Raw genomic sequence first — 24,324 nt, forward strand, 5'->3', positions numbered from 1 at the left:
GGCGTGCCTGACCTGGCCACACAGAGCGAGCCTCAGAAGCGAGGGGGAAGGAGGGCAGGCCTTGGGGAGGGGTCCAGGAAGGTCGAGAGGCTGCAGTGGTGGTAGCCTGAGGGGATGTGCGCGGCCAGGTCAGTGCCTGCCGCTACTGCCTGCTGCGCTGACTGCCTGAGCACTGGGGATCGTGGGCCTGAGGGGCGGGGACCTTGGCTCCCGTGGATAGCTCCTGCACCATCCTTTTGCTTCTCAGACCCTTGGCAAGTGGTGACAGGGGGCTGGGGCGGAGTTGTTCTCCTGCCACGGTCCTGTCAAATGGTGCTGGGGGCGGGGCCAGGAATCACAGCAGGTGTCTGCCGCTAGGGCTCGGAGCCTGTGCTGGGGGCAGGGTGGTGCATCTCATGCCTCTGCCCCTTGCTCACTGTACTTGCCTGGGGAGGATGTGGCAGGGGCAGAGGGCAGCTGGCCAGGCTCTTGGACTGCACCTGACTCTGGTGGGCTATCGAAGGTTTTGGAGGTTTCTTTAATTAGCAACATGATATCCAGAGATTGCGACTGTGGCTCGAGCGGTTCCCTGCCAGGGAGCAGGACCATTGACAGCCGAGCCTTGGCTCACCGGCCCAGGCCATCCGAGGGACCATTGACAGCCGAGCCTTGGCTCACCGGCCCAGGCCACCCGAGGGGCCATTGACAACTGAGCCTTGGCTCACCGGCCCAGGCCACCCGAGGGGCCACTGACAGCCGAGCCTTGGCTCACCGGCCCAGGCCACCCGAGGTTTCACTGCGGATTCTATCAGAACAGTGCCTCCCCCCAGGATTCGTCAACCTTCAGTGGACCAGGCCCTGCAGTGGTTCCAGTTATTCCCTGGGAAAATTTCCAGCACTGATTAGGGGGTGACTCTTGGTCAGAGGTTGAGTGTTTCCCTAGGTGTGGAGGTGCACGGAGAAGAGAGGGGTGCAGTTCTTAAAGGACACATGGCTTATGCCGCACCCCCTGCCCCAACCCCCGGAGTGGCCAGCTTTCCTTTGACTGGGGAGGAGGCAGCTGTCCAGGGTTGTCCTCACCTCTCCTCCTGGAGAATGTGGTCCCTTCAGAAAGGGGACCCAGTAGTGGGTGACCTGGTGCAAACCACCCACTGCCTCCTCTGGGCCTTCCTGGGGCTCTTCAGCTCTCAGGAGAGGAGGGAGCTCAGGCTGTGGCTGCTCTGTGAGTTGGACACGGACGCTCCAGCCGCTGGGCCCAGCAGTGTGAATGGCCATAGAGAACAGGGGCCCAGAGGCTGCTCTCGGGGACACTGGCAGCAGTTGCGCTCTGGGCTCGCCATCCTTGAAGCTGGAATATTCCACAAGTGCCACGCACTTGCTGGAGGTACTGCCTGGGGGTAGACTGTGGCCAGGCCCTCCCAGCAGCCCGAGTCGTGGCGCGTGGGCTGGACTCCCACACTCAGCACCTTTCTGCTGACCTGAACACCCAGGGCACAGTGGCAGCGGCGTCATTAGGATTTCCAACTAGCTGTTTCTGTTCAGAGTGAAGAGAAAACCTTGTTTGATTAGACTCATTGAAAAAAAGATTCCAGTGAATCTCTTGCCTGCTGTCTTTGCAGTTGCCTCTAAGGGTCATGAGGCAGGGCGGCGTCCTCTCTCAGTGCCACTGTGACCCGGCAGCACCTCTTTTGCATATTATTGACCTAGAGAGAGAAGTCAATTGTAATTCGGAGCTGCACAGTCGGGAAATTTGTAGCAACAGAGAATTATAGGCGCTCTAGGCATTCGATGAATCTTCTCCACCTTGCTGGGGGGTTAATTCAGGGGAGCAGTGGGGAGTGTGCTGGGAGTGAGATTAGAGGGAGGACTCCCTGGAGGCTGGCCCTGCGCCCTGGAGGCCAGCATGGCCCTGGTGCTGGCTACATCCTCTGGGGCTCCCCCTCATCTGTCTGCAGAGGAGGCAGCTGTGGAGCGAGGGTGTGTACGGGAGCAGGGTGGGCTGCACAGAAGCCTTTCCGGGGGCGCCTGTGGTTTGCAGGGGCCTGGCTGCAGCTGCCCTGTGTGATCTCTGTCCCCGTCTTCTCCCGGCTTCCTTGGGTCCTGTGTGCCCAACTTGGCACTTCAAGATTTGCTCCCTGGCAACTGTTGCCTTTCCCAGAAGAGAAGTCCCTGGAACCAGGGCCAGCCTGCTGTCACCTGCCTGCTGCTCCTGCCCCACCAGAACCATCCTGGGTCCAAACTGGCTGAGAGTCAAGGGGGTGTTCAGGGCCTCCAGGAGCTCTGGGAGAGTCTAGGATGCTCTAGATCCTTGGGCTCATGGGGCAGTAGAGTGGGGGGCTGTGGTCCTGGGCACCCTCTGGAGAGACCGCTCTGGTGTCAGCCAAGTGGCGGGCACCTTCTGGGCTTGGGGGCGGGGCTTCTCACGATGGCTCAGGGAGGTCCAGACAGCCCCCTTGTCTAGGTGCGCACCTGGAGTCCTTTCCTGCGTGACTTGCAAACAGGCCTTGCAGGGCTCTAGTGCATCAGCTCCCGGACTGCAGGCAGCAGCAAGCTCTGCCGTGTGGTACTGCTTCTCATGGACAGGAGACCACCAGGCTCCTTCCAGGAGGGCGAGGTCTCTGCAGCGGGAGCATCCAGGCCTGGAACTCGAGCTGTGGTGTGGTGGTGCCAGCCCAGGAGCCAAGCACAGCCAGGAGATGAAACCCATCCCTGTGGTCTGCACGTCCACGCCAGGGCCGAGCCCCCAGCTGGGATGCCCTGGGAGGGTGCAGGGTGGGCTCTGGATGCCTGCTGGGGGATTTCAGTGAGAACCAGGAAGGGTTAAGCCAGAGCCTCCGAGAAGCCTGGGGTCCGTGTGTGGGAAGGAACGGGGACAGGGAGCCTCCAAGAAGCCTGGGGTCCGTGTGTGGGAAGGAACGGGGACAGGGAGCCTCCGAGAAGCCTGGGGTCCGTGTGTAGGACGGAACGGGGACAGGGAGCCTCCGAGAAGCCTGGGGTCCGTGTGTGGGAAGGAACGGGGACAGGAGCCTCCGAGAAGCCTGGGGTCCGTGTGTGGGATCCAAGAAGCCTGGGGTCCGTGTGTGGGACGGAACGGGGACAGGGAGCCTCCGAGAAGCCTGGGGTCCGTGTGTGGGAAGGAACGGGGACAGGGAGCCTCCGAGAAGCCTGGGGTCCTTGTGTGGGAAGGAACGGGGACAGGGAGCCTCCGAGAAGCCTGGGGTCCTTGTGTGGGAAGGAACGGGGACAGGGAGCCTCCGAGACGCCTGGGGTCCGTGTGGGGTCCGTGTGTGGGACGGAACGGGGACAGGGAGCCTCCGAGAAGCCTGGGGTCCGTGTGTGGGAAGGAATGGGGACAGGGAGCCTCCGAGAAGCCTGGGGTCCGTGTGTGGGAAGGAACGGGGACAGGGAGCCTCCGAGAAGCCTGGGGTCCGTGTGTGGGAAGGAACGGGGACAGGGAGCCTCCGAGAAGCCTGGGGTCCGTGTGTGGGACGGAACGGGGACAGGGAGCCTCCGAGAAGCCTGGGGTCCGTGTGTGGGAAGGAACGGGGACAGGGAGCCTCCGAGAAGCCTGGGGTCCGTGTGTCGGAAGGAACGGGGACAGGGAGCCTCCGAGAAGCCTGGGGTCCGTGTGTGGGAAGGAACGGGGACAGGGAGCCTCCGAGAAGCCTGGGGTCCGTGTGTGGGAAGGAACGGGGACAGGAGCCTCCGAGAAGCCTGGGGTCCGTGTGTGGGAAGGAACGGGGACAGGAGCCTCCGAGAAGCCTGGGGTCCGTGTGTGGGATCCAAAAAGCCTGGGGTCCGTGTGTGGGAAGGAACGGGGACAGGAGCCTCCGAGAAGCCTGGGGTCCGTGTGTGGGACGGAACGGGGACAGGAGCCTCCGAGAAGCCTGGGGTCCGTGTGTGGGAAGGAACGGGGACAGGGAGCCTCCGAGAAGCCTGGGGTCCGTGTGTGGGAAGGAACGGGGACAGGAGCCTCCAAGAAGCCTGGGGTCCGTGTGTCCGTAGGAACGGGGGACAGGAGGTTGTGAAGGGCGTGTGGGTTCCGGGAGGCTCACTATAGTGATGTCCTGCCTTAGACGAGGTCACACAGGGGAAGGTTGCTATGCCGCAGAGTTTTCTTTCCGAGCACTCAATGCTCACCTCCTGGGAGGGAGTGGGGCCGCAGCCAGCCCTGACCCAGCTGGGTGTGTGGCTGCTCTCTGGACCCCCGGTCCCAGGGTGGCAGCTAGTGCAGCCTAGGCCACACCAGCATGACCCCTCGCCCCTGTCTCCACGGAGCACCGTGGGACTCTGGCATCAGAATCCTGGGGCCCCACCCAACACCCACGCATTTCCTGTCTTTTCTCAGGCAATCGCCATGGTACCCAGGGCTGGCCTTGTTTCAGCTTCCTGGCGAGTGCCCTGTGGTCAGTCATTTCTGTCCTCGCCTTTACCTCAAATCCTGCTTTTTGCCTTAAGTGCGTTCCCAATTCCATCTCTGTGCCAGCTGTGCCCCATGCAGCCTCTGCCGGCATCTCCTCACGTGATGTCAACCTTCTGGGTCCTTGGGGCCTAGCCTTGCTCTGGTGAATGGCTTTGTTGGATGCTGGGGTTGGCATTTTTTTTTTTTTTTTTTTTTTTTGAGACAGAGTCATCCTGTTGCCCAGGCTGGAGTGCAGTGGCACAATCTCGGCTCACTGCAACCTTTGCCTCCAGGGTTCAAGTGATTCTCCTGCCTCAGCCTCCCGAGTAGCTAGGATTACAGGCATGCACCGTCACACCCAGCTAATTTTTGTATTTTTAGTAGAGACTGGGTTTCACCGTGTTGGCCAGGCTGGTCTCAAACTCCTGACCTCAGGTGATCTGCCTGCCTTGGCCTCCCAAAGTGCTGGGATTACAGGCATGAGCCACCGCGCCCAGCCTGGGTTGGCTTTTAACTGGCAAGTTTAGTCTGTGTTTCTGTGCGATGATATAGTTGCATGTATTCCTGTCATTTTGATCATTTTGATTGTGTTTATTACATATTTCCTTTCCTACGTTTTGTTATTTCCTCCTCGGAAATTAAGGAAGGATCAAGACTGATTGAATTTATTTGTATTTTTGAGGCAGGTTCTCACTCTGTTGCTCAGGCTAGAGTGCAGTGGCATGATCATAGCTCCCTGCAGCCTCAAACTCTGGGGCTCAAGTCATCCTCCCATTTCAGCCTCCTAAAGCGCTGGGATTAACAGGCACGAACCATTGTGCCTGGCCTGAGTTTTATGTATTACCCACTCCAGGAAATCACTGTAGTCCTTTTAACTGTTACTGATTTGCTTAAAATGTGAAAGCCCTGTTGACATTTAAGGATAGTCAACAACCCTCCCACCCTCCAAAGGAAGGAGAGCTGAAATGCAGGAGAAACAGCAATGCCTTTGATGACTATGGCTTTGCTGCTACTTTGCTCACCTGTGGCCCTGCCTTTCCCAAGGATAGTTTTTGTTTTCCTGGAGCACATCCTTCAGAAGCTCTTTCAGTCTTTCAGTGCCTGAAGATGGCGTTTTTGTCCCCCTCATACTTGGTGATCACAGAGTTCTTCTAGGTTGACAGTTTTGTCTCCTCGGTACTTTGACGATTGTTTTATTGTCTTCTGGCCTCTGTTGTGGTTTTGAGGAGTCTGTGATCAGCCTGCTCCTTGTTCCTTGTGGGACACATGTGTGATCTGTGGTTGCTTTTAGTGTTTTTATTTTGATTTGGTGCGGATTTGTTATCAACATTGCTTTTGATCCTCCTTGGGACTTACTGAATATGAGCATCTCTCTTCTTGTTTTGGAAGAATCCTCAGTCAGACTTTGCATCTCCTTCCTTGGGTGGAAGCTGCTCAGTCACTGTCCTGTGCCTCGCCGTGGGGCTGCCTGTGCCTCTGTGCCTGCTTCTCCTTCCATGGGGAGCCCCTCCCAGCCCCTCACTGGCGCTGGGAAGCACAGTGGTCCTTCCCTCTGTGGGCTGTGTTGAGAAATGTTGCTGGCTAGTCCCAGACCCACAACACGGAGCACGGGGGTTTTGCCTGGTGCCCGTGATATCAGTGGGGAGTGAGAGGAGCAGGTGGCCCCCTCGGCTGTGTTCAGGGTGTGCCTGTGTGGCCAACCACCTCCGGGACTGAGGCCACACAGGAAGCAGTTGGGTTTGTGAAAACCCCCATGGGAAGGTGTGCTGATCCTCCCCTGAGCCTGTGACAGCTGAGGGCACAGGCAATGGTGGGGCTCGGTGCCTGGGGCTGAGTTGGGAAGGTTTGGTGTCTGACCCACTTCTTCCCAAGTGGGAGCTCCCTCCTCGGGCACTGCACGGCTTCTCTGCGGGGCCTCTGCCTGGTCCTCTCGTGGGCGGTCCACATACCTGGAGCCCAGGAGGTGGATTCTGAGGTCTGAGTCCCCCGCAGGAGAGCAGTTCCATCCTCTCGTCCCTCTCCTGCCCCCAGGGGCCAGTAGGTTACAGACACCTTCCTGAAACTCCCTGGAGCGGAGCAGCCTTGATTCCTAAACAAGAAGTTGGTCCTAAGTGCATCCTCTTGATGTGGGGCAGAGAAGAAATCTGAGACAGTCTCATGCCCCCACCGCCATCGTCCCCCCACTTTTTTGTGGGGGTGCCCAATCTGTGCTCTGCCCCCTCCCCAGGCTCCGCTCCTGTGGGCTGCGTCGTGGTTTCTCCTCTCTGTGGGGCGTGTGCTGGGCCCCTGGGGGTGGATGCAGACCGAGCCTGGGCCCATGTAGACCAACTGGCGTGGGTGTGAGAGAGAGAGACGCATACCCACTCAGGCACATACACATGTGCACACAGACACCCATGCACGCGTGTGCGCACACACCCTGGCCCTGTTCCCTACCAGTCCCCACCCCCTCCTGCTGCAGGTGCTCCTGGTTCCCTCTCTTCACCTGACAGCTGGAGTCATCCTCCTGCCCACAGCCGTGCCCTGTGCGGAGCAGGTGCTGGTTCTGCCCTCCCCTGGCCTGCCCCAGGCGGGGACACTACACTGGGAAGCTGCCCCATTGCAGTCGTTCCCACGGTGCCACTGCTGTGTTAGCTGCCTGCAGCACAGGCCTGCCAGTCCTGGGGTGCTGGACAGACCCTCCTGGAAGCCGGTCCCTGGCCGTCCTGTCCTGCTGGGGGCACAGTGTCTCGGCAGAAGGTTTTGGCTGCTCCCTGGGGTGCTGGCTTGTGTCACCTGGCTTTGCTGGGTCCCAGTGACATGCAGTCTGGGGATGTTCCTGGGACCCGTTGGGCTTGTGGTGGCCACTTGGGAAAGCTGAGCACTGAAAGTGCCAAAACCTGGGACACCTTCTTGCAGGCCCACTCTTCAGCCTTTGCCCCGTGGGCCATTGGAGAGGGAGGAGGTGGGAGGTTTTGGCAAAGCAGCCCAAAGGTCCACGCAGACCCAGGGCTGGCGACCGGCCCGGCCTGTCACCCTTCTCACTGAGGGTCACAGCCTGTGGCCCATGGCAGGGCTGCCCAGGACAGGGGCTTGGCCCTGGAGGCCTGCAGTCTGAGGCGTGGCCCACAGGCCTTCCCAGAGGGGGTTCTGGGAGCCTCCCCCAGCTGTCACACACACCTGCCTGTGCCTCACCCGGGCTAAAATAGCCCCTGCACAGAAACGCCCTTGCGGGGCAGGGCCCATTCCTGCTGGGAGACACCTGTCAGGGCCCTTCCTGCCTGGGGCCATATGGAGTGTCCAGCCTGGGGGTGGTCGTGGGGTGTCGGGGGCCTGGGCCTGGATCCACGATGCCCTGTCTGGTCTAGAGCCTGGCCTGGCTTCCCCTTGGCATGACTGCCCACAGGCAGTGGCCACCGTTTGCTCAGCTGCATCCTCCTGTGTTGGGCCCGTCTGTCTGCCTTCCCCTGACACCCCCTCCTGCCAGACTCCAGGGCCAAGGGAGTGGGCCCCGGCTGCAGAGGCAGTGCCAGCTAGCCGAGTGGGTCAGGCCACAGACCCCACCTGACTCCAGGGCAGCGTGGCCAGGAGGGCATGGGAAGGAGAGAGCTGTTCCCACCTTGAGGCTGACGCAGACCAGACCTGGCTCCATCCTGAGCAGCAGAAGGTATGTGCAGGGCCTCACCCTCTTCCCTCTGTCTGTGTAGAGCTCCACCTGAGGCCCAGTGTGTGCGTAGAGCTCCACCTGAGGCCCAGTGTGTGCGTAGAGCCCCACCTGAGGCCCAGTGTCTACATAGAGCTCCACCTGAGGCCCAGTGTGTGCGTAGAGCCCCACCTGAGGCCCAGTGTCTACGTAGAGCTCCACCTGAGGCCCAATATGTGCGTAGAGCTCCACCTGAGGGTCAGTGTGTGCGTAGAGCCCCACCTGAGGCCCAGTGTCTACGTAGAGCTCCACCTGAGGCCCAGTGTGTGCGTAGAGCTCCATCTGAGGCCCAATATGTGCGTAGAGCTCCACCTGAGGGTCAGTGTGTGCGTAGAGCCCCACCTGAGGCCCAGTGTCTATGTAGAGCTCCACCTGAGGCCCAGTGTCTACGTAGAGCTCCACCTGAGGCCCAGTGTGTGCGTAGAGCTCCACCTGAGGCCCAGTGTCTACGTAGAGCTCCACCTGAGGCCCAATATGTGCGTAGAGCTCCACCTGAGGGCCAGTGTCTACATAGAGCTCCACCTGAGGGTCCAGTGTGTGGGTAGAGCTCCACCTGAGGGCCAGTGTCTGTGTAGAGCTCCACCTGAGGGCCAGTGTGTGCTTGGTGCCCACAGCTGAGTTAGCCCAGGCTCGTGGTCATGCTCACAGGTGCACGTGGCCACACAAGTCACTGAGCACAGACCCAGATGGGACGCAGCTCATAACGTGCACTGCGGGGGGAGCTGTGGCATCTTTTCCCAGAGCCCCTCTGGTCTGGCAGCCTCGGGAGTGTGTGCATGGTATGGGAGGTGGGAACAGAGCTGGGAGGGGCTCCCCTCCATGGGGTGGGGTTCCCCTCCAGCTGTTGGTGAGGCACACTGTACACCTGCACACCTGTGCTTGGGACTGTTGGGCTGGACGTGTAGGAACATGGAATGGCCCCTGGGCCTTCGGGTGACTGAGACAGAAGTACAGGCCCAGCAGGTCTGAGGACAGGGCCTCCTGATGACTGGACCCAGCCTGGACAATGGCCGGCAGCTCCCAGCCTTGCCACAGGCTGACTGGAATGTGTGGTGTGGTGGAGCCCAGCACTGAGGGCCGGACGTGTGTTTGCAGCATTGTTCTCACAACCATCTTGGAGGCTTCCCTGCTCTGGGGCAGATGCCGTTGCTGGAGCCGTGGTGCTCCCAGAGGCACCCTGGGCTCAGCTCGACCCCCATAGGCCAGTGCCTGGCGTGGCTGTGACGCTGTGGCCGGCGCCTGGCGTGGCTGTGATGCTGTGGCCGGCGCCTGGCGTGGCTGTGACGCTGTGGCCGGCGCCTGGCGTGGCTCTGACGCTGTGGCTGGCGCCTGGCGTGGCTGTGATGTGCTGACTCCGGCACCATCAGTTCCTTCCCCTATTCTGGGGCAGGTGGGGACCACCTCTTCACCCTCCCTCTTGGGCAGGGCTGGCCTCTCCTGAGGTGGCCCCTCACTGGGCCCAGGCATGGAGACCCAGTGGTCCTAGCCCTCGGTGTCGTCTATCCATGAGGCACCTGGCTGAGCCTGTTCCTCTCACTCCACAGCAGCCTCCTTGGCCCTGACCACTGGCCAACGAGGACATTGAGAAGGCACCCTGACCTTCTGTCCTCATTAGCAGGGAGCAGCCATGTCCAGATAAGGCTGGACATCAGAGAAAGCTGAGTGAGGCTGGCAAGAGCTGGCAGCCGCCCTCGGCCGCCCGGGCGAGCCTTGGGACGGGCTGGGTGGTAAGTGCTGGTGATGCAGGAGCAGAGAGCCCCGTGGAACTCTCTCCATGAGGACGGCGGTGCCCTGGGGCCCAGCTACGAGGATGGCTGTGCAGGCACCTGGAGCCTGGGGATGGCAGGGCGTGGGCTGAGCACGTGGAGCACCAGCCTGTGACATTCCTCTGCCCAGGGGCAGCAGGGCATGGAGCGCGTGTGGCCAGCTGCCGCCACAGGCCCCCAGCTCCCACGCGGGCAGGCTCGCGACCGCACCAAGGGGGCAGCTCCTGGAGACAAAAGCTCCTCAGTTTTCCCTTCCATCAAAACACTGTCAGCAGGTTTGGGACCAGCTGCCTGGGGTCTTAACCATCTGTGCTCTGTGCGCGCCCCCACCCCCTTGCCTGCCTGGAGGAAAGTGGTGGGGTTGACATGCACCTCGAGGGCCAGCCGGGCGCTGGTGCGTTTCTCAGAAATCCGTGAAGTGCTCCCTTGTCCTGCTCGTGTTCTGAGCTGTCCTTGGGAGTGGCGCGGCCGCTTGCCAGGGCTGCAGAGTTGGCCACGCAGCCTCTCCAGGAGGCCTTGAGCCAAGCACAGGATGCAGCCCAGCAGTGGTGGCACCGTGGAGTGGCTGGGCGGAAGAGATCCTGGTCCACGCTGCTGTCTGGAGGGCAGGGTCCTCAGGTGACCAGAGTCCGCGCAGGAGCGAGTGAGGACGGGGCTGGGGCTGGGGCAGGCGGCAGGATGCGGCCGCCCAGAGCAACTCAGTGAGTGAATGAGAGAAAGCACGCACGCCCCATGCTCCAGCGGGGCCAGAGTGTGCTGTTGGGTGAGTCTGGCCTTCCTTCCTGGGGTTGTGGGCCCTACTTGTGGGAGGCCACTGTGGGGAGGGCGTCCTTGTAGAAGTGTTAATCAGAGTGAAAGCCGGTCCCTGTGCACGGCTGCTGGGAATGTAGCATGGTGCAGCTGTTGCGGGGAACAGGACGGCAGCCCCTCGGGAAATGAGACAGAGTTACCATCAGAGTTACTGTGTGAGCTAGCAGTTGCACTTCTCAGTAGAACCCGGGAGCACTGACGCAGGGCCTCCAGGGGAGATCTCCACCCTCTGTTCACAGCAGCCTTATTCACGGTGACTGCGTGATAGACGCAGCCTGTGTCCATCCTCGGACAAACAAGTCAGCACCACGTGGCCCTCCACACCACCGAGCATCACTCGGCCCTCAGTCAGCACCGCGTGGCCCTCCACACCACCGAGCATCACTCGGCCCTCAGTCAGCACCGCGTGGCCCTCCGCACCACCGAGCATCACTCGGCCCTCGGTCAGCACCGCGTGGCCCTCCGCACCACCGAGCATCACTCGGCCCTCGGTCAGCACCGCGTGGCCCTCCACACCACCGAGCATCACTCGGCCCTCAGTCAGCATGCTGTGGCCCTCCACACCACCGAGCATCACTCGGCCCTCAGTCAGCACCACGTGGCCCTCCGCGCCACCGAGCATCACTCGGCCCTCAGTCAGCACCGCGTGGCCCTCCGCGCCACCGAGCATCACTCGGCCCTCGGTCAGCACCGCGTGGCCCTCCGCGCCACCGAGCATCACTCGGCACTCGGTCAGCACTGTGTGGCCCTCCACACTGTGGAATATTACTTAGCCCTGAAAAGGAAGGAAATGGACACAGGCTGCAACGTGGATGAACCTTGGGTATATTGTGCTGAGTGGAATAAGCCAGTCACAGGAGGACATGCACTGTATGATCCCATTTGTGTCACGTCCCTAGAGTCATTGCATTCATAGAGACAGAGGTAGGATGGTGCAGCCTGGTGATGCCAGGGGCCGGGGAAGGTGGGAATGGGGAGTTGGGGTTGAATGGGTAGTTTCAGTTGCGCAAGGTGAGGAGAGTTCTCGGGATGGATGGCGGTGAGGGCTGCACAACAGCATCCACGCACGTAGTGCCACTGACCTGCACGCTGAAAAATGGTTCAAACGGCAAGTTTTACGTTATATTTACCACAATAAAAAAGAGAAATAGACATCGTCAAGCTGTTCTCCAAAATAAGGCTGTCACCGTTTACCTTCCTACCAGAAAAAAACAGTTAAATCCCAAAGCCAGGGGGAGCACCAGTGTTAACCTCCTGGGTTGGGGCTGGCTGAGCCTGTGGCTATGCCTCCCTGGGCTTGGGTGGCAACCCTGCGAGGAGCTTGGGCCTCTTGTCTTTTGGGTTCCTGTTCAAAATGGGAAGTGGTCTCCAAACCCCAGGGCCCACCTGAGCCCCCTGAGATGGGAACCTCTCCAGACCTGCCCCTGAGATCCTGTCCCACCCCTGGACGAGGGCCTCTGTGCCTCTGAACAAAACTGGGGGGCCTGGTGCAGAGTCCTAGCTCAGGCTTCCAGAAGTCAGTGTGAAGGGCTGCCCACCCTTGCTCCGTTGGGACATAGGGACACAGGTGCCTGCCTCAGCCCCCACATGTGCACCCCCAGGGGCAGCAGGGCCCCCTCCAGTCTCTGGTTTGCGTCATGCACAGGAGTGGGTGGGTGGGAGTTTCAGTCTCCCAGAGAGCATACTGTTGGGCCATGCTGTCTCTGGCCTCCTCACCCATGGAGGTCCTGCCCCGCCCCCATCTGAGGCTGGGTGGCCGAGGGGTCTGTTCTCAGACTGGGGCCTGGCGCTGGCCCGGTTTCCTGGAGGAGGAAGCGGGGGAGTGACCTGCGGAGGACTTCCAGCCTCCCCTTCCGCCTGCTGTGGGCTGCATGGTGCTGGGGCTCTGCTCAGCCCTGGAGAGTGTTGGCTGCTCTCCTTCCAGCTGACATGGAAATGCCATGCAGGGCACGCACGTGGGGCGCTTTCTGCTGAGTCAGGTTTCTCTGACCTTCCTGAAATGTCACTTGTTCTGTAACTCACAAAAACTGGGGTGCTGGGATATGGTGCCTTCCTTCTCCTGGAAGTCCCTGCCGGGGGGGGGGCGGTGGTGGGGCATTCCCAGGGGGTGTTTGTCCTTTGCTGTCTTTCCTTTCCCACCTTGTTCCTTGGGCCTCCCCTGACCTATTGACCCTGCCACAGCTCGCTCACCCCAGGTCCCTGGGGGCTGTGCAGGATTCTGGGTCCTCCAGGGCCATGTGATCCTTGCTGGGTTCTCAGAGTGACCCTGGAGGGAGGTCCCCTGCCGACCCTCACCTCCCGTTCCCAGGTCATCTGCCCCAGGGCCAGGTGTCCATCCACCCTGACTGTGACCATGTGCCTGTGACCTGCATGACTGACCCCTGCCCTTGGGTGCCCAGGCCTAGCAGTGCCCTATGCCAGTGGGTCCCCAGGCATCCGCCAGGAAAGGACAGCTCTAAAGTGGCCAGAGCAGCAGGGGTCCTGGTGTCTGTTGAAGGCCCTTGGAATTCCCTGGCTTCATTGTGCCATCTCCCCGCTCTTCTCCCTCCCTTCTGCCTCCTGTCTTCCTACTCTCTCCCCTCCTTCCACCCACCCAGCTGCTCTCCTCTCTGAGCCTGGCCCCACAACCAGAGGTGCTCACTCCTGCCTTCAACTGACTGCAGGTATCCAGGCATCTGGGCTGAGGGTGCCTTTGTGGCTTTGTTGACCAACCCAGGCTGACTTCAGAGGTGCTCCTCAGCCCCTGCTTTGCAAGTTCCTGGGGACCCGTGGCTGTCACTTTGGCCCCTTGATGTTTATGGTGGTTCCCGTAGCTAAGTGGATGCTGCCAAAGATGGAAAGTGGGGGACGCTATTCCACTGCCACTCAGAGCGAGACCAGGTGCTTCAAAAAGACTAGCAGGGTTGGGTGTGGTGGCTCATGCCTGTAACCCTAGCACTTTGGGAGGTCAAGGTGGGGGGACCACCTGAGGTCAGGAGTTTGAGATCAGCCTGGCCAACATGAGAAAAGCCCATCTCTACTGAAAATACAAAAATTAGCCGGGTGTGGTGGTGTGCACCTGTAGTCTTAGCTACTTGGGAGGCTGAGGCGAAAGAATGGCTTGAACCCGGGGGCAGAGGTTGCAGTGAGCTGAGATCATGCCATTGCACTCCAGCCTGGGCAACAAGAGCAAAACTCCGTCTCCAAAAAAAAAAAAGGAAGAAGAAGAAAAGACCAGCAGGGCCAGGTGTGGTGGCTCATGCCTGTAATCCTAGCACTTTGGGAGGCTGAAGGGAGAGGATCTCCTGAGCACAGGGGTTCAAGGCTGCAGTGAGCCGTGATTGCACCACTACACTCTAGCCTAGGTGACAGAGCAAGATTCTGTCTCTATTAAAAAAAAAGGAATGGAGATGACAAAGAACAAGTCTTAATTGAATATTAACAAAAGCCAGAAGCTGATTGGAAAAGCTTAATAAATTAGCAAACATGCCTGGCTAATTTTTGTATTTTTAGTAGAGAGGAGTTTCACCACGTTGGCCAGGCTGGTTTCAAACTCCTGACCTCAGGTGATCAGCCCACCTCGGCCTCCCAAAGTCCTGGGATTACAGGCATGAGCCACCACATCCGGCCAATTTTTGTATTTTTTGTAGAGATGGGGTTTCACCATGTTGCCCAGGCTGGTCTTGAGCTCCTGGGCTCAGGTGATCCACCTGCCTTGGCCTTCCAAAGGGCTGCGATTGCAAGTGTGAGCCACCGCGTCTGGCTAAGGAGTATTTTCCTTAGCAGATACAAATTTATTTAAATTAGCTATGCTAGTTAAAACAATATGGAATTGGCAGAAGTATAAACATTGACTAATGGAATGTACCAGCAGAAACACACGCGATCGTAATGTGCTTCAGAAATGGCCTCATTCATCTGTGGGGAAAGGATATACTTTTAGGTAAATGGTTTGGTGATAACTGAACATTCATGTAGGAAATAAAATGCAATCACAACACACACAACTCCAAATGGATGGATAATCTCATTGTGAAAAAGAGGAAGGAACAAATGGGGGAGTGGGATGGATTAAAGCAGTGGTCCCCAACCTTTTTGCCGCCAGGGACCGGTTTTGTGGAAGACAGTTTTTCCACAGACGGTGACGGGAATGGTTTCCAGTGAAACTGTCCCACCTCCGATCATCAGCCATCAGATTCTCATAAGCAGCGTGCAGCCTGGATCCCTCGCGTGCACAGTTACAATAGGGTTCTTCCGGAGCTCAGGTGGGAATGCTCGCTCCCTGGTGCTCATCTCCTGCTGTGCGGCCAGTTGCTAACAGGCCAGGAACCTGTCCTGGGGGTTGGGGACCTCTGGTCTACAGCACAGGTGACTTTTCTGTACCAGAGCCAGGAATGAAGGGCTGGCTGAGCTGGTGCTTCCTGCCACCTGTGTAGTGGTGCAGGTGTCCGTGGTCCAGGGCTGGCCAGGGGCATCTCCTGTCCTGGCTTGGCTTCTGCCTCTGGGTCCGTGGTGGCTGCCTGGGACCTGCCCTTGCAGCCAGGGTGAAAGGAGTGGGCAGGGCCTGCTGCCCGGGGTGAGCCTGCTGCCTCTGCTCAGGGCCCCTAGTGGGGCTGCTTGCTCAGCACCCTTGCCCCGTCTCTGGCCAGGTAGCCGTCACCCAGCTAGCATGGGGAGGCTCGCTACCAAGGGGTGGGGGGCTGGAGAACGGAGCTTGGAGACAGCTGGCAGTCTCGGCCACGCATAGAGACACCCGCTCCTGAGACCTGCAGTGCCTGCAGAGGGGAAGAAACGGGGCTGGCGGGGAGAGCGCACCGTGCGTTTCTGTGGTCAGGCCCCTTTATTTCTTCAAACAGATCCCAAGTGTAGAGAACATGTGCTCATTCTTGTTGGCAGGCCTGTGGGTTTTTGTGTCTCACTCTGAACTTTTCCTGTATGCCTCTCGCTTCTCTCTGTCAGAAAACAAAACAGAAGCCTCTATTCTCTGGGATTCGGATTCAAGTCGGCTCTTTTATTCACCTATTTTGAGCAGACACAATGAAAGAGGAAACAGATAACACTGTGGGTATTCAGCAAGTTGTCTTGGATGTGAACATTGAGTTTCCACTTGTCACTGTGATTTTATTTTATATTGAGTTGTTTTTAAAATATGCTTTGCTTCACTTTCGTTGCTGTTGAATCCATTACAGCTGCACGGTGTCCTGAACACAGTGGCAGGCTGGTGATGAATCATCTTCTGTAGGTTTTCTGGTGTCTTTGTTATGATTCTCTCAGGGCCAAGTCTGGTGCACCTGGCCTGGGCAAACCTTTAGGCCTCGCTCTCAGAACCAACTGTGGATAATAAGCAAATAACATGTTTTGTTTATCTGCGCAGTTTCTGAATGCAAATGATTCTTTTTATTCCTTATTTTATTTATTTATGTTTTAGAGACAGAGTCTTGCCGTGTTTCCCAGGCTGGAGCTTTTTATTCTTCGTGTTTGCACAGTGGCTGTAGCTATGTGTAGTGACAGCAGAGACAGGCCTGAGAGGGGCAGCCACGTTCCCCCTGGGCAGGATCTGTCTGCTACAGGACCGCAAGCTGTGACTTTTTCCTTCTAAGTGTGCGGAGAGGAGCCCCTGCCTAGGGACGGGGAGCCGTAGCCTGCTGTTTTTGTGACAAGCATCTTGGGCGAGGGGGCACTGGGCTGTGCTGCATAGATGGTGAGCACTGGACTCACCCCCAGCCCCAAGTCAAACGAATGTAAGGAACATGAGCTTCTGGAAACGAGCGTGGAAGCCTGAGTGGTGAGGAAGGGAAATCTTGCAGTACTTGCGCACTCCCCAAATGCCTCTTGTGGGTTTGCAGTACCTGCACACTCCCCAAATGCCTCTTGTGGATTTGTTTGTTTGTTTACAATTAGTTCATCCACAGCAGGATCCAAGCTGCTGCCTGTGTGTGTGTGTCTATGTGTGAGAGAGAGAGAGACAGGGTCCTCTGTCACCCAGGCTGGAGTGTAGTGGTGCAATCACAGCTGACTGCAGCCTCCAACTCCTGGGCTCAGGCGATCCTCCCACCTCAGCCTCCCAAGTAGCTGGAACTGCAGGTGCGCCCCACCAAGCCCAGCTAATTTTTGTATTTTTTTGTAGAGACAGGGTTTTGCCATGTTGGCCAGGCTGGTCTCGAACTCCTGGCCTCAAGTGATCCACCCGCCTCGGCCTCCCACAGTGCTGGGATTACAGGCGTGATTGTGCCCAGCCACAGTAGAGCTTCTTGTTTGCAGTTGGTTGGTGTGTGTCTTGCGGCTGTCTTTAATAAAACAAAAACTTTGCAAGTATCGTCTGGTAGGCCAGGCGCAGTGGCTCACGCCTGTAATCCTAGCACTTCGGGAGGCCGAGGTGGGCGGGTCACTTGAGGTCAGGAGTTCAAAACCAGCCTGGCCGATATGGTGAAACCCCATCTCTAGTAAAAATATAAAAAATTAGCTGGGTGTGGTGGTGCACGCCTGTAGTCCCAGCTACTCAGGAAGCTGAGGCAGGTGAATTGCTTGAACCCGGGAGGCGGAGGTTGCAGTGAGCCAAGATCGCACCACTGCACTCCAGCCTGGGTGACAGCAGGACTCTGTCTTAAAAAAAAAAAAAAAAAAAGACAGTGTTGTTATGGTAAAGGTTCACCCCTCACGCCTTTTTTCGTATGCAGCTCTGAGCTTAACATCCACCATACAACCAGGCACAGAACACTAGGCAGTCCACCCAAAACAGTCCCCAGCAGCCACCTTCCCTACTGACCTGGCCTTGTGCCCCCAGCTCTGCCTTTTCCAGAGTGCCATAGAGATGGACAAAAATGGTGTGTGCCCTCTTGACACGGGCGTCTCTCACTCAACACGATGCCTTCGAGATCCATCCTATCATGTATCAATGATCCGTTCCTAGCTGTTGCTGAGTAGTACCAAAATGTCCTTGTCTTTGTGTGAAGGACGTCGGGGTTTCCAGTGGGTGGCAGTTATGAATAGAGCTGCTGTGAATGTGCATTAGGGATCTGTGTAGGGACACATGCTTTCATTTCCCTTGGACCAATTCCAAGGGGTAGGATTGCTGGGTCCTGTATGTTTAACTTTGTAAGAAACTGCCAAACTGCTTTCCAGTGACTCTGCCATGTGGCGTTCTGTGCGTTCAGAGTATATGGAAGTCCCAGTGGTTTTGCTTCTTCGCCAGCATTTGGTATTAGCTTTTTTTATTTTTCATGTTTTTTAAGCCATTCTAATAGGTGTAGTTGGTATCTCGTTTGGTTTTAATTTGTGTTTCCCTAATAACTAATAATTTTGAGCATCTTTTCATGTGCTTATTTGCTATCAATGTATCTTTTCTGGTGAAACGTCTGTTCAAATATTTTGCTCACTTTTTTTTTTTTGAGATGGAGTCTTGCTCTGTCACCCAGGCTACAGTGCAGTGGCGCGACCTCAGCTCACTGCAACCTTTACCTCCCTGGTTCAAGCAATTCCCCTGCCTCAGCCTTCCGAGTAGCTGGGACTACAGGCTTTTCTCACTTTTTATTAGGTTGTTTGTTTTCATATTGTTGAGTTCTGAGAGTTCATATATTTACATATTTTGGATAAAATTTTTGTCGAATATGTGATCTGCGGCCAGGTGTGGTGGCTCATGCCTATAATCCCAGCACTTTGGGAGGCTGAGGTGGGCAGATCACTCGAGGCCAGGAGTTCGAGACCAGGCCTGGCCAACATGTAGCTGGGGCTACAGATGTGTGCTGCCGTACTTGGCTAATTTTTATACTTTTTATAGAGACAGGGTCTCCCTGTGTACCCAGGCTGGTCTCAAACTCCTGGGCTCAAGTGATCCACCCACCTCAGCTTCCCGAAGTGTTGGGATTACAGGCATGAGCCACCCTTCCCTGCCTCAACTTTTAATATATGGTTGAATTTGCCTGGAAGTTTTTTTTTTGTTTTTTTTGTTTTGGAAGATTTAATTAATTAATTTATTTATTTTTGAGACAGAGTCTCACTCTGTCCCCCAGGCTGGCGTGCAGTGATACGATCTCGGCTCACTACAACCTCTGCCTCCCCAGTTCAAGTGATTCTCCCACGCCCGGCCCAGAAAATTTAACAATTAATTCAATTTATTTAATAGGTGTAGGACTATACCAGCTATCTATTTCATTGTGGGGAGTTTTAGTAGTTTGTGGCTTTCTAGGGAAATGAAAATTGGTACATTTTATCAAAGTAGTCAAATTTTTGTGCATGAAGTTGTTTATAGTATTTCCCAGTAGTCTGTAAGGTCTGTAGTGCTTTCCTTCTTTTACTTCTGATAATGGCAACTTTTGTCTACTTTCTTCTTTGTTTGGGTAGAGGTTTTATGAATTTTATTGATCTTCCCAAAGAACTAGCATTTGGTTTTATTTTATTGTTTATCTATTTTCAGTTTAGTTGTTCCTCTTTATCATTATAATTTCCTTCCTTTTGCTTACTTGGGGTTTAATATGTTCTTCTAGTTTCTTAAGATGGAACCTTAGGGCTGGGCGCGGTGGCCCAGTAATCCCAGCACTTTGGGAGGCCGAGGTGGGTGGATCACCTGAGGTCAGGAGTTCGAGACCAGCCTGGCCAACATGGTGAAATCCTGTCTCCACCAAAAATATAAAAAATTAGCTGGGCGTGGTAGTGCACACCTGTAATCCCAGCTGCTTGGGAGGCTGAGGCATGAGAATCGTTTGAACCCAGGAGGTGGAGGTTGCAGTGAGCCGAGGTCACACCACTGCACTCCAGCCTGGGCAACACAGTGTGACTCCATCTCAAAAAAGATGGAATCTGGCTGGGTGCAGTGGCTCAACGCCTGTAATCCCAGCACTTTGGGAGGCCAAGGCAGGCGGATCACAAGGTCGGGAGATTGAGACCATCCTGCCTAACACGGTGAAACCCCGTCTCCACTAAAAATACAAAAAATTAGCCGGGCGTGATGTCGGGCGCCTGTAGTCCCAGCTACTCGGGAGGCTGAGGCAGGACAATAGCGTGAACCCAGGAGGCGGAGCTTGCAGTGAGCCGAGATCACGCCACCGCACTCCAGCCTGGGCAACAGAGCGAGACTCCGTCTTGAGAAGAAAAAAAAAATGGAATCTTTAGATTGTGTATTTGAATCTTTTTTCTTTTCTGACATAAGCACTTAACGCTATAAATTCTCATTTCAGAACGGCTTTAGCTGCACCTGGCAGATTGACGTGCTGCGTTTTCATTTACATTCCTTTCAGAGTGTTCTCTGATTTCCTTTGAGACTTCCTTTGATCCGTAGGTTTTTGTTTTTTAGTTTCCCAAGCATCCCAAGAGGATTTCCCCGCCATCTTTCTGTGACAGATTGCTAGTCTAACGCCATTTTGGTCAGAGAACGTATTCTTTGTATGATATCAGATCTTTTGTATTTGTGAAGGATTTGTGGTGTGACCCAGCCTACGGTCTATCTTGGTTCATATCACCTCTCTCTTAGTCTCTCTCCTCTGTCTTTCTTCCTCTTGCATTGTGTTGAGTAAGAGAGAGTCTGTGGGAATCCGGGCAGCCCCAGTGGAGTGGGGTGGAGCCAGGACGAGGGTCCCTGCTGGAGGAGCGCCCCCCTCAGGCCAGGCCCTTCCGCGTTTCTGCCAAGTCCTAGGAGACTCTGACTTAATGCCTAACTTATTTTGTGATATACTGAGCATGAGAATGACTTTAAAGCTCACAGGTGGCCTCAGAGTGCACCTTGTGTGCACAAACACTGACGGGCGACAGTGGACAGTCTGACTGCAGCTCGGGGAATGAGTTGAAGGACTCTGACAGAGATGTCTGTAGTAGACAGGCTTGTCACACTCATTGTTTAAGCTCCATGCCTGTTTACCTAAAAAGCTGGACTTAAATACATTGAACTTGGAACTCAGAAAAATAAAACATCTTCTGACCCGGGTAGGTCCGTCTTCCAGTGTTGGAAAGCAGACTCATTTCCGGGTTAGTCCTGTGCTGCTTTTTGAGCTACACTGACCCAATCTTGTTTGGAACAGGCCGCCCTGTGTATGACTTGGTCCCATGCAGAATCACACAGCCCGGTTGGTGACTTTGGTGACTGTCAGACACTGCTCGCGTCTGCAGCCCTGTCTGCAGAGAGCACCCCGTGGCCCTGCGTGCACGGCTCCCCCACCCCCGCCCACACAACATCCCCCCCACTGCCTGCACGGCTCCCCCACTCCCACCCGCACGGCATCACCCCCACCGCCTGCACGGCTCCCCCACCCCCACCCCCACCTGCACGGCATCACCCCCACCGCCTGCACGGCTCCCCCACCCCCACCTGCACAGCATCCCCCCCCACTGCATGGCTCCCCCACCTCTGCCCACACAGCTTCCCTACCCCTGCCTGCACGGCTCCCCCACTGCCTGCTGTCCGCTGTCCCCGTTGCACCTCCCACCTGCTGCCCTGCTGTCAAGTCAGGCGCGTCCCACCCAGAGTGCTCTGGTGTCTGCCCTTTGGCTTCTCTCAGCAGCTCAGTGGAGTGTAGACAGTGTCGATATCATCACCTGAGCAGCCAGGATGGGAGTGGGGTCTCTGTGGTCTCCATTTTACAAATGGGTTGACAGGTGCTCAGGAAGCCCTGTGACGTCCTGAGGCCACCCAGGCAGTCGTACACAGGCTGTATCCATCCAGTGCTCCCGCTGCCTGGGGGCAGGGATGTGTGCTGGAAGGGCCTGGGACTGCCTTCCCACCGTCATGTCCACACCCAATGCCCAGGGGTGGAGACGGAAGTACGTGGCGGCCACTGTGGCACTGGTGGGTGGCTGCGTTCCATGGCCTGACTGTGTCTGGCGCCTGTTCTGGTGTTTTACATTCATACTTTGAGGGCCAAGCACCAGCCCAGGAGGTGGGTGCCACAAGTCCAGACTTCCCCAAGGGAAAGTGTCCCCAGCACAGACACAGCCACTCAGAACTTGTTGGTCTTGGAGCCTGAAGCCGGGCGGGGCAGACAGTGCCATCCCCATCTGGATGGTGGTGCCTTCACCCTTCTACTGTCCTGAGCAAGAAGAAAAATGAGCCAAGCTTCAAAGAGAGCTGTGCCAAAGTTTCCGGAAAGCTTGCCAGTGTGGGTGTTGCACCCCACACACCTTCAGGCATGGGTGGGTGGTGTGGGCATCTTCACTGGATGGATTTGGAGCCCTGGCGCGTGTACGGCAGATGCCCCGGGGAGATGGCATGTTCACACGGGGCAGCACTAGGCAGAGTGGAGGGTAGGGTCTACACCCCTCCACTCCTCAGCAACAGAGCCCTGGACACTGGGTGTGTCCTTCAGACTGTCCCTGGCGTCTCCAGGACTCCTGTGGCCTCAGGACGGAATGATGGAGGTGAAATGAACAGAAGGAAGGTTGGGGGAAAGCGTATCCCAGCTATGGGCAGGGGGTCCTGGGGTGGGCAGGATTTGTGGCGGCTGGGCCTGGGGCTGGATAGGGCCACGGGAGAGGGGAGGCCTGTGCTCTCACAGCTGGGAGCTGGCTCAGGACTCTCAGATCTTCTCTTTGTGGCCTGTCATCCCTCCTACCTGCCTGTCCACAGGCCCACACTGAGTGAGTTCCATGGGAGGGAGGCTAACCCTCAGGGGCCTTCAGGAGATGGGACCTCTGGCCCGGCAGCCAGCGGATGCTGAGGGGTGCCCACCATGTGCAGGGACAGCTGGGGTGATGTCTTGGAGCCCTGTGAGGTCCTGGGGCCGCCCAGGCAGTCACACCCCGCCCTGCACCCCAGGGTGCAGGCTCCCGGGGTGACACAGTGCTGGGACGGCACAGGGCCGCGTCCTGAGGAGAGGGCGGAGCCCCGAGGCTGAGCTGTGTCTTGCCTCACAGGTTGTGCAGCCTGACTCTGAAGAAGCTGGTGGTCTTCAAGGAGCTGGAGAAGGAGCTAATCTCCGTGGTGATCGCTGTCAAGATGCAGGTGAGGCCCCTTGTGACCCCGGCCGTGGCTGGGTGCTGTGTAGGCTTTCCATGTGCCTGGGAGACGAGTCAGGCGGTGCGCTAGCGTGGGGCCTTGTGCCAAAACAGCAGGCAGCCATGCCATCTCCAGGAGCCGGGGGGCTGGGAATGACAGGAAACAGCGGGCAGCCATGCCATCTCCGGGAGCCGGGGGGCTGGGAATGACAGGATGCTCCCGGGTCCAGTCCTGTCCCGCACAAGAGAGGCAGGCCCGGCCTTCTGGGATGTGGAGGTCACATGCATGGGGCCTTCCCAGGGCAGAGCTGCCCTCGAGTCACCTCACAGTGATGGACGGGCCCCAAGCACCTGGAGCCAGGGCTTCCCTGCTGCACTCAGCACCCACTTCCTGCCCACTTTCTGTGGGGTGGAGGGCGTCGGTGGGAGAGGGGAGCAGGGCACTCTGGGAGGTGAGGGCCTAGCCAGAACTCCCAGCCTCTGGTGCCAGGGCCTCTCTCCTGACCCTAGTGGGTCCTGTGACCTCTCGAAGGCTTTGAACAAGTAGCTGTTCCAGAGGGGTCGTGCTGGTGTCTTCCCCATGCCTGGCCCAGGCCCCGCCCCCTCCTTGGGGTAGAGCTGCCATGACCCTTGCAGCATGGCCTTTGCCCAGTGGCCCAGACAGGGAGGTGTCCCCGCCAACTGTCAGGGCCACCCCTGCCCTTTCAGGGCCGTACGGTTCCAGGTGTGTGGCCTGTATAGGGCCACCGCCAGCGGGCTCTCCCTAGCCGGCACCACTCATGGGCAAGTCTCACCCATGTCTTCAGATACAGGAGTGTCCTTCTGTGTGGCCGTCCAGTGTGACAGGGTGGGGTCTCAGTGGCTGTTGTGCTCCTGACCCCAGCCCATCAGCTCCTCGAGGATGGGGCCCTGCTCGTGGAGCCGATGTCCAAGGCCCCACACAGGTCCCTGCAGCTGGCCGGATTCCTGACACCTGCTGTGGCTCTGACACGGGGTCTCCGGGTCTCCCGGACCTGCAGAGTAGCACCTGAGCCTCGGCCAGCGTGGCTGAGGTCACCAGCCAAGCACTGGGTCTTGAGTGCGAGGAGGCCTGAGGCTTGTTGTCTGTCCCAGTCAATTGCCGCTGTGTGAAACCTACTGCATCTTAAATAAACGTCTGGAGAAACCCTTTTCCTCGCTGAACATGCTCGTGGGTTAGCAGCAGCCTACATCTGCGGCGTGTGCTGGTGGCCGGGTTCCCCGGGTGGCGGGGCCTTGCCCCAGGAACTTCCAGGAGCGCGTGGCTAATAGCAGGACCCCAAGAACTTCCAGGAGTGCGTGGCTAATAGCAGATAGCAGGACCCTGAGAACTTCCAGGAGTGCGTGGCTAATAGCAGATAGCAGGACCCTGAGAACTTCCAGGAGTGTGTGGCTAATAGCAGGACCCCAGGAACTTCCAGGAGTGCGTGGCTAATGCAGGACCCCGAGAACTTCCAGTAGTGCGTGGCTAATAGCAGGACCCCAAGAACTTCCAGGAGTGCGTGGCTAATAGCAGATAGCAGGACCCTGAGAACTTCCAGGAGTGTGTGGCTAATAGCAGGACCCCAGGAACTTCCAGGAGTGCGTGGCTAATAGCAGAACCCCAGGAATTTCCAGGAGCGCGTGGCTAATAGCAGGACCCCAAGAAATTCCAGTAGTGCGTGGCTAATAGCAGGACCCCAAGAACTTCCAGGAGCACGTGGCTAATAGCAGGACCCCAGGAACTTCCAGGAGTGCGTAGCTAATAGCAGATAGCAGGACCCTGAGAA

At 57.4% G+C, this 24,324-nt stretch overlaps 1 protein-coding gene and 1 long non-coding RNA gene across 15 annotated transcripts in view; both read left to right on the forward strand.

The window, feature by feature from the left end:
• The window catches only part of PACS2 (phosphofurin acidic cluster sorting protein 2), a 100,275-nt gene that overhangs the window by 26,024 nt on the left and 49,927 nt on the right, over positions 1–24,324 (forward strand). For all 13 annotated transcript variants that reach the window (XM_055098085.3, XM_034938292.4, XM_034938297.3 and 10 more), the window contains exon 2: positions 22,457–22,544. In XM_055098085.3, the coding sequence (XP_054954060.1) occupies positions 22,539–22,544 (6 nt within the window). In that variant the 5' untranslated portion in view covers positions 22,457–22,538. The remainder of the gene's footprint in view (positions 1–22,456; positions 22,545–24,324) is intronic.
• Positions 3,724–11,791, forward strand: LOC117975917 (uncharacterized). 2 transcript variants are annotated; one of them, XR_004666376.3, is made up of 2 exons: positions 3,724–10,592; positions 10,879–11,791. It is a non-coding gene; the product is annotated as an uncharacterized LOC117975917 (long non-coding RNA). The 2 variants fall into 2 exon arrangements; XR_004666375.3 differs by having other exon boundaries at positions 10,882–11,791.

The sequence above is a fragment of the Pan paniscus genome, chromosome 15 (assembly GCF_029289425.2).
Source record: "Pan paniscus chromosome 15, NHGRI_mPanPan1-v2.0_pri, whole genome shotgun sequence".
Taxonomy (NCBI): Eukaryota; Metazoa; Chordata; class Mammalia; order Primates; family Hominidae; genus Pan; species Pan paniscus.